Source organism: Hippoglossus stenolepis, chromosome 5, assembly GCF_022539355.2.
Source record: "Hippoglossus stenolepis isolate QCI-W04-F060 chromosome 5, HSTE1.2, whole genome shotgun sequence".
NCBI lineage: Eukaryota > Metazoa > Chordata > Actinopteri > Pleuronectiformes > Pleuronectidae > Hippoglossus > Hippoglossus stenolepis.
Genome location: NC_061487.1, coordinates 28,651,021 through 28,661,404, shown reverse-complemented (window position 1 = coordinate 28,661,404; position 10,384 = coordinate 28,651,021). Strand labels below are relative to the sequence as shown.

General features: G+C 40.6%; 1 protein-coding gene across 1 annotated transcript; it reads left to right on the top strand.

The window, feature by feature from the left end:
- The first annotated feature begins 1,214 nt into the window (after positions 1-1,214).
- Positions 1,215-9,993, top strand: nox5 (NADPH oxidase, EF-hand calcium binding domain 5). Its single transcript, XM_047339972.1, has 15 exons — positions 1,215-1,334; positions 1,449-1,599; positions 1,773-1,983; positions 2,102-2,342; positions 2,761-2,914; positions 3,042-3,214; positions 3,551-3,732; positions 4,064-4,197; positions 6,771-6,910; positions 7,271-7,303; positions 7,593-7,717; positions 8,252-8,336; positions 8,413-8,512; positions 8,580-8,746; positions 9,311-9,993. The coding sequence occupies exons 1-15, from the start codon at positions 1,215-1,217 to the stop codon at positions 9,440-9,442; spliced, it is 2,148 nt and encodes a 715-aa protein (XP_047195928.1). The 3' UTR covers positions 9,443-9,993.
- The last annotated feature ends 391 nt before the right edge of the window (positions 9,994-10,384 follow it).

The window sequence follows — 10,384 nt, the reverse complement described above, 5'->3', positions numbered from 1 at the left end:
GATTCTAGTTTAATTATAAAATGTGAACTCTGGTTTGTTGTGTTTCCCTTTTTCTTTTTCTGTGCCTGACGTGTCCATGGTAACACCGTCATGATGCTGCAGTCTATTAGTGGTCGTCGCTCTGTAGGAACACGACGCCCACAGGATTCCAGCTGTTCATGAAGGTCGGCCATTTGAGCTGAGCCGGGGCTCGACGTCCATCAGAGATGAGACGAGATACAATGATATAAAAGAGAGTTTATTTAAATAGAAATCACACGTGTCAATATCTCAAGTAAAAACCAAAACAGCTGTTGTTGTTTAAAATGTGTTTTTCAGTTCTTTGAATCCGATTATACATGTGGATCAGTGGTGATGCACCTGTCACCTGATTTAAATCTGATTCAAACCTGATTTCAACCTGATTCAAATTGATTTAAACCTGATTCTTCACTGATTAAACCTGATTCAAACCTGATTTAAACCTGATTCAAACCTGATTTAAACCTGATTCTTCACCTGATTTAAACCTGATTCAAACCTGATTTAAACCTGATTTAAACCTGATTCAAACCTGATTTAAACCTGATTCAAACCTGATTTAAACCTGATTTAAACCTGATTCAAACCTGATTTAAACCTGATTCAAACCTGATTTAAACCTGATTCAAACCTGATTTAAACCTGATTCAAACCTGATTCAAACCTGATTCAAACCAGATTTAAATCTAGCACCTGATTTATCAGGTGACTCAAACAACAGCAGTTATTAATGTGACACTTCTGTTCAAGTGATTTGTTTGGTTTATTTTTTAACGTCTTTGTTCTTCTGACCAAATAAAACGATAATTAGTTTAATTATTCTAAGGGATGCACGATAATAACAATAATTTTTCTGGCCGATACCGATCACCGATAATTTCATGCTTCGCATGTCCGATAACGATAATAGTTTTCGGTTTCTTAAAAAGAAGTTCATAGCCTGTTGTTTATGGTTTATGCACACCTGAGCGTAAAATTGCAAATATGGATGAATTAATATTCCATTGTTAACACAACAAACACAGTGTTATATCGTGCATCCCTAATTATTCTACCAGAGAATGGATTGTTTTGTTTTAAATGTTCCAGAAGAGACAGGATGATAGACACTTTGAGGAACTTGACCACAAACAGTTTACGTTGAGATAAAGAAACATGTAAATATGTGTTGTTCTCCAGCAGAGCTGCTCATCATGAGTCTGGACGAGGACGCTCGCTGGCTGGAGTGGGTCACCAGACAGTTCGAGAGCATCGCAGGAGACAACAAGGAAATCGACCTGGATGAGTTCAAAACGGCTCTGAAGGTCAAAGAAGTGAGTTTGACCTCTGACCTCCGGAGGCCTCGGCTTGATATTTGACCTCTGACCTCTGGTATCTGATGTCGTGTGTGTGTGTGTGTGCGTGTGTGTGTGTGTGCGTGTGTGCAGTCGTTCTTCGCCGAGCGTTTCTTCGCTCTGTTCGACTCGGACGGCAGCAGCTCCATCAGTCTGGACGAGCTGCTCAAAGCTCTGGACCTGCTGATCCACGGCAGCGAGACCGACAAGCTCAAGTTCCTGTTTCAGGTTTACGACGTGGACGGTCAGTTCCTACACACACACACATAAATACACATAAATATACACACACACACACACATATACACACATACCTGTATATACACACGCTCCATCCGATGAACCTGTTGATGTTTTATCACTACCCAGCATGCCTTGTTTATTGGTTTTAAACTTTCAGGTTGTTTCTGTTCTCAGGCAGCGGCTCCATCGACCCAGATGAGCTCAGAACAGTTCTAAAGTCGTGTCTGCGCGAGAGCGCCATCTCTCTGCCGGAGGAGAAACTGGACGACCTGACGCTGGCGCTGTTCGAGTCAGCTGATAAAGACAACAGCGGCGCCATCACCTTCGAGGAGCTGAAGGCTGAGCTGGAGACTTTTCCAGAGGTGATGGAGAACCTCACCATCAGGTCAGAAAACACACACACATACATATATATATATACAGTTACTGTCTATACATACAGTCATTGATCTGTATATGTACTTATATATTTGACGGCCAGTATTTCCCCTCCTCCCCCTCAGTGCTGCTAACTGGTTGAAACCTCCTGACGTGGAAGAGAAGAAGCGTCGTCATACCCCTCGTTACCTGACGAGGGCGTACTGGCAGAACAACAGTCGGAAGCTGTTCTTTCTCTGCGTCTACGCCGGCCTCAGTCTGACGCTGTTCGTCGGCGCCATGCTGCAGCACAGCCAGGGGGGGGCGTGGTTGATGGTTGCCAAGGGCTGCGGACAGTGTCTCAACTTTAACTGCACCTTTGTCATGGTATGACATCATCAGAGCTTCAGTACTCCATTACTATCGTTACATTACTTCTACAGTTACTAGTTACTTTTTCAGTTCAACTCTTCACACGTTAGTGTCGAAAGCTGGTTGCATATCAACCCACTGTTTACTGTGGAGGAATCCAAATGTCTAAATCAGATTTCATCAAGTCAGATTCATTCAGATTATTTCATTATTCATTTTATTTCATCTTCAGTCAATATTAATTCTTTAAGTATTTTAATAAAATGTTTATTGATCATCAGAACGTTTTCCACTTTTGTGTTTCATGAAATCATCTGTGACGTCAACGGACTGATGGGTTCTTGGTTCCTGGTTCTTGGTTCCTGGTTCCTGGTTCTTGGTTCCTGGTTCCTGGTTCTTGGTTCCTGGTTCTTGGTTCTTGCTGAGTGAGCAGGTGCTGATGCTGCGGCGCTGCTTGACGTGGCTGAGGACCACGTGGCTGCTGAGGGTTCTTCCTCTGGACCAGAACATCTTACTGCATCAGATCGTGGGTTACTCCATCCTCTGCTACACGCTGGTTCACACCACCGCACACGTCTTCAACTTCGGTACCAGCACACCACACCTTCATTAACATGTGTTTAATGACATGTGTCATGTTTAATTACATGCTTAACTACATGTTAACAACATGTTAATGTTAATTAAGACCTCGTGCTTCTGCTCCTCTCTCAGTCCATCTGTCCCAGAGCAGTGGCTTCAGTTTGTGGGAGTACCTGCTCACCACCCGGCCGGGGGTCGGGTGGGTGAAGGGGACGGCCTCGGTGACCGGTGTGGTTCTACAGGTGGTGATCTGCCTCATGGTTCTCTGCTCCAGCACCTTCGTACGACGCAGCGGACACTTTGAAGTAAGAACACGTGGTTTCTGAAGGTCACAGAAGTTTAAAGCTCACGTCTTTATCACCAGGACGACAACATATCATTATAATATAACTTTCAACTTTTACAGTTGAGATTTTCTTGTCTTCTTTTATAAAAACATATATTTCATTTTCTTCCACACTTTCATCCTCGTCTCTGTTTTCTTCTCCTACTTCCATGAGATGATTTCAGTTTTGTGTTGTGTAGGAAACACACACTTCACCTTGTGTGAGGTTTACTTGTATATACTTATACTTGTATACATCTGAGTCCTGATATGTACAATAGAAATGACCATGAGCTGAAAGGTGGTTTTGCCGCAGGTGTTCTACTTGTCTCACCTGTCCTACGTGTGGGTGTGGTCTCTGCTCATGGTTCACTGTGCAAACTTCTGGAAGTGGTTTGTGGTCCCGGGTCTGGTTTTCGTGCTCGAGAAGATAGTGGGAATCGCAGTTTCTCGTATGGGAGGTCTCTACATCGTGGAGGTCATCCTGCTGCCGTCCAAGGTGCCAAACACAAACCACTTATTATTCACAGGTCAGAGGTCAGAGGTCAGATCAGCTCAGATTTACCATTTCATTTTTTAAATTCCCACTGATGAATATTCATTTTATAAAATGTATTATCATTAAAATCACACGATGTACAGACGAGGTTCGTCCATTTTATAAAATGTTTTCTATATTTTTCTTTCTTATTTCACTTTCAGCAACTTTTACAATTATTCATATATTTAAAGAAGATTTCTTGTATTTTTCAACCTGTGTGTGTGTGTGTGTGTGTGTGTGTGTGTGTGTGTGTGTGTGTGTGTGTGTGTGTGTGTGTGTGTGTGTGTGGGTGACTCACCTGGTCATCAAACGTCCTCAGTTCTTTCATTTCAAACCTGGAGATTACGTCTACGTCAACATTCCCGTCATCGCCAAGTACGAGTGGCACCCGTTCACCATCAGCAGCGCGCCAGAGCAGTCGGGTAGGTCCTCAGCCAATCACACACAGGGGGCGGAGTCTGACTTCACACTTTGAGCAGCAGCTGAAACAAAGTTTATCTTAACATCATGTTTCACAGACACACTAATAACACAATAGTACAACAACACAATAATACAACAACACAACAACACAATAATACAACAACACAACACAATAATACACCAACACAACAACACAATAATACAACAACACAACACAATAATACACTAACACAACAACACAATAATACACCAACACAATAACACACAACACAATAATACAACAACACAACACAATAATACACTAACACAACAACACAATAATACACCAACACAATAACACAACAACATAATAATACACCAACACAATAACACAACAACACAATAATACACCAACACAATAATACAACAACATAATAATACAACAACACAATAACACAACAACACAATAATACAACAACACAATAATACAACAACATAATAATACAACAACACAATAACACAACAACATAATAATACAACAACACAATAATACAACAACACAATAACACAACAACACAATAATACACCAACACAATAACACAACAACACAATAATACAACAACACAATAATACAACAACACAATAACACAACAACACAATAATACAACAACACAATAATACAACAACACAATAATACAACAACACAATAATACAACAACACAATAATACAACAACACAATAATACAACAACACAATAACACAACAACACAATAATACAACAACACAATAATACAACAACACAATAATACACCAACACAATAATACAACAACATAATAATACAACAACACAATAATACAACAACATAATAATACACAACACAATAACACAACAACACAATAATACAACAACACAATAATACAACAACACAATAACACAACAACACAATAATACACCAACACAATAATACAACAACATAATAATACAACCACACAATAATACAACAACATAATAATAAAACAACACAATAACACAACAACACAATAATACACCAACACAATAACACAACAACACAATAATACAACAACACAATAATACAACAACATAATAATACAACAACACAATAATACACCAACACAATAACACAACAACACAATAACACAACAACACAATAATACAACAACATAATAATACACCAACACAATAACACAACAACAATAATACAACAACACAATAATACAACAACACAATAACACAACAACACAATAATACACCAACACAATAACACAACAACATAATAATACAACAACACAATACAACAACACAATAACACAACAACACAATAATACAACAACACAATAATACAACAACACAATAATACAACAACACAATAACAACAACACAATAATACACACACAATAATCAACAACATAATAATACAAACAATAACAAACAACATAATAACAACACAATAACACAACAACATAATAATACAACAACACAATAATACAACAACACAATAATACAACAACACAATAACACAACAACACAATAATACAACAACACAATAATACAACAACACAATAATACACAATACAACAACACAATAATACAACAACACAATAACACAACAAAATACAACAACACAATAAACAACAACAATAATACACAACACAATAACACAACAACACAATAATACACCAACACAATAATACAACAACATAATAATACACAATAATACAACAAATAATAATAAAACAACACAATAATAAAACAATAAACAACAAATAATACACCAACACAATAACACAACAACATAATAATACAACAACACAATAAACCAACACAATACACAACAACACAATAACACAACAACAATAACACAACAACACAATAAACAACAACACAATAATAACAACAACACAATAATACACAACACAATACACACACAATAACACAACAACACAATAACACAACAACACAATAACACAACAACACAATAATACACACACAATAACACAACAACACAATAACACAACAACACAATAATACAACAAAAACAAACAAACAAACAACATAATACAACAACACAATAACACAACAACACAATAATACACCAACACAATAACACAACAACATAATAATACAACAACACAATAATACAACAACACAATAACACAACAACACAATAATACAACAACACAATAATACAACAACACAATAATACAAAAACAACAACACAATAATACAACAACACAAACACAACACACAATAAAACAACAAAACAAATAATAATACACACACAATAACACAACAACATAATAATACACCAACACAATAACACAACAACATAATAATACAACAACACAATAACAACAACACAATAATACAACAACACAATAATACAACAACACAATAACACAACAACACAATAATACAACAACACAATAATACACCAACACAATAACACAACAACACAATAAACAACACAATAAACAACAACACAATAACACACCAACACAATAACACAACAACACAATCATGTGACACCTTCTCACCGGTGGAGAAATGAGTGCTGGTGACCTTTGCCCTCAGACGCTCTGTGGCTGCACATCCGTTCGATGGGCCAGTGGACGAACCGCCTGTACGAGTACTTCAGACGACCAGAGAGCGAGACGCTCAGTCCCAAGAGGCTGGCGACGAGCCTGAGGAACCGCAGGCAGCTGAGGGCCCAGGTCTGAGCTCGTCTGACCGAGTCGCTGTGGCCCCGTCGCCGCTGCTCAAACATCTGCTCTCTCTGCAGGACGACTTGTTCAGCTCCACGGACTGGAACCAAGCTGTGGCGTCTAATGAGGACGAAGCCATCGAGCTGACCATGTACCGACAGAATGGCTCCCGGGCCGCCGGGGCCCCGGTGTCGCTCTCTGTAGCTCAGGGGCCGACGGAGTCTCTTCCTGACGAGCTTGGGCCGGCAGAGAGAGGAGAGGCCCCTCCCCTCAGAGAAGTAACTGCTCATCAGTTTTCTAACAATCGTCACTTCTGCATTTAGTCTGAACTCAACTGATTCTCTCCTCAATCTGCAGATTTCTGCCAAGTTTGGTGAAAATCACCGGTTCTGCAACATCAAGGTACGGAAATAACGTCTGTTCACTCTGCTGACACCTAGTGGTAGGATCAGAGAAGGACACTGTTGACAGCAGGTGATCAGACTGTAAATCTGTCACCAATCAGATTTCTCCACCAGCTACAAATCAAATGTAAGTCATCTGACACACGACAAGAGAGGCGGAGCCATCGTGACTCACTGACCTTCAGGCCGAGAGGATGAAACATTTATACAAAAAACTGTAATGACGACGATGATGTAGAACATCTGTACTCACATACAGATGTGTGAGTGTCTACTTTGTGTGTCAGTGTTATGTAGATGGACCGTATGGGACTCCGACCAGACAGATCTTTGCCTCTGAGCACGCTGTCTTGATCGGCGCCGGCATCGGCATCACACCCTTCGCTTCCATCCTGCAGAGCATCATGTATCGGTGAGAGGCTCCTCCTCCTGTCACACTGGTCACTTCCCCCAGCTTCACTCACTGACACAGGAAACTACATCTCCCAGCCGTCTGACTTTCTTTGAGACACAGATGAACATAGCTCGACCGTAATCCTGGTGCGGAGCAGGCTAGCTCTACAGTATAAGTTACCATGGTGAGTGAGCAGCCATGGAACAGCTCTCTCTCATCGAAATAAACCAGAATCATCAAAGTAGACCAGGATTAGCATTTAGCCACTTTGATGGAATAACCCCCAGATGTTATTTAATCTGTTTACACCGACACACGCATGGTCAGTGTACGAGAGCAGTCATGTGATATGTGTTTTCAGGTGTGTTGGTGTGGAGATTAAAACTGATACGTTATGTTTGAAAAAGTTTGGATGTAGCCTCAGAAAGAGGTCAGGGGTCAGGGGTCAGGGGTCAGAGTAGACAAACACATCTGAAGAAGAAGCAAATGAACAGTTGAATGATGTTCATGCGTCACCTGATCACAACCTGGTGGCATGTTTGTTTGATGCAGATACAGACGCAGGAAACAGAACTGTCCCAACTGTAACTACTCGTGGTGTGAAAACATTAAAGACAGCGACATGAAGCTACGCAAAGTAAGAAAACAACGCACACGAGTCATGTGCTGTGTAACATGTGGATCAGTCTGATGAGTCTGTTTGGATCCTGCAGGTCGACTTCATCTGGATCAACAGAGACCAGAAGTCATTTGAATGGTTTGTTAGTTTACTGACCAAACTGGAGATGGACCAGGCTGACGAGGAGCCGGAAGGTGAGCGAGAGACATTAGACAACACAGAGAAAGAGACAGAGAGAGAATCATTCCTGTGTCCTTACAGGACGATTCCTGGAGATGCACATGTACATGACGTCAGCGCTCAGTAAGAATGACATGAAGGCCATCGGCCTGCAGATGGCACTGGACCTCCTGGCCAAGAAGGAGAAGAGAGACTCCATCACTGGGCTGAGGACCAGAACCCAACCTGGGAGACCTGAGTGGGGGAAGGTGAGCGGAGTCACATCAAGATACTGAATTATTCAACACTTCTCACACCTAACGTCTGATATCACCATCAATAATAACACAATACATTACAATTCATCCCAGGATTTATTTTCATTCATCAGTTATTTGATCTTTAAATCAGTAAAATATCTGTGACTCATCGCATCATCTCAGACGTTGAGCTGCTGTTGAACTCTGGGAAATGTGGTCCTGACATGTTGTGTAGTTAGTGTTTGTGAAGCAGCAGCAGCAGGTTGTTCCTGACATGTTGTGTAGTTAGTGTTTGTGAAGCAGCAGCAGCAGGTTGTTCCTGACATGTTGTGTAGTTAGTGTTTGTGAAGCAGCAGCAGCAGGTTGTTGGGTCCGACTCGTTCAAACAGGAACATGTGGGAACATCCAGGCGAGGGGCGGAGCCTGTAGAGCAGCAGGAGGCGTCGGCCCTTATCATTATTATTACCCTGAAAACAGTTTTAGAGAAATAAAAGAGAAAATCATCTGCTAATCATCACACATGACGACGTTAATGTTTCATTTTCCCCTGCTGAGAAACAAGTTGTGTGTCAGGTGTTTCAGAAAGTGTCCGAGGAGAACAAGGGGAAGGTCCACGTGTTTTACTGCGGCTCTCCGGCTCTGGCTAAACTCATCAAGGCTCAGTGTGAACACTTCGGCTTCAACTTCTACAAGGAGAACTTCTGAGGAGGCTGCTGCTGTGAGTGTGTGTGTGTCTGTGTGTGTTTATATGTGTATCTGTATCTGTGTGTCTGTGTGTGTCTGTGTGTCTGTGTGTGTGTGTGTGTGTGTGTGTGTTGGACAGATATATACACTGCTGTGGTTTATATCATGAATCTGTGTAGTTGACTCATTCACCTCAGCAGCACGTTCAGGTTCTTTAGAAGAAAAGTGTGTGAACGTTAACGTCTGCAGAGAATGAAGAGTTCACAGTTAATGAGCTCACTAAGAGCAGAAGTGTAACATTACATAAACACAGTTTATCTATTGACATCATGTGACTGAACAGTAACTGAGGGGGCTGTGTTTTCTTTAAGACGTTCTGCTGTGGTTGTGTCGGAGGAACCGTCCTCTGTTCTCTTTAGAACATCTGCCTCCAGAAGCTGCTGATGCTCAGTGGATTCCCTTCTTCCTTCTGTCGGTTCTGTCCCTCTCAAGAGAAAAACCACAAAGGCTGGTTCAAAAGAAAGTCAAAACGGTGTGAGAGGAAGAGACACAAAATAAAAGTGAATGGGATAAAAGACATCGGCAGATTGAATCAGTTCCAGCAACATTAACGTGATGAACACATTAATACACTAATGATTATAATCTAATAATAATAATATCATATTCACATTGTGAGTACTTTTACTTTTGGTACTTGAAGTTGTTTTTCTGTACTTCAGTTAGAACAAGAATGCAGATTGATATTCAAACAAGTCCTTCAACTCATGTTTGTTTGTTTGTCAACTCCCTCTCATGCAGGTGACTCAAAGTATATATATATATATACACACACACACACTATCTAATGAATCTCCGCTGGATGTGTCCTCCACAGTTTCTTTAAGTTCAGGGACGTCCTGTCCTGTTCTCTGCTGCTGTGGACAAACGTCAGACTGTTCTTCATCTTGTGATGTTTCACTC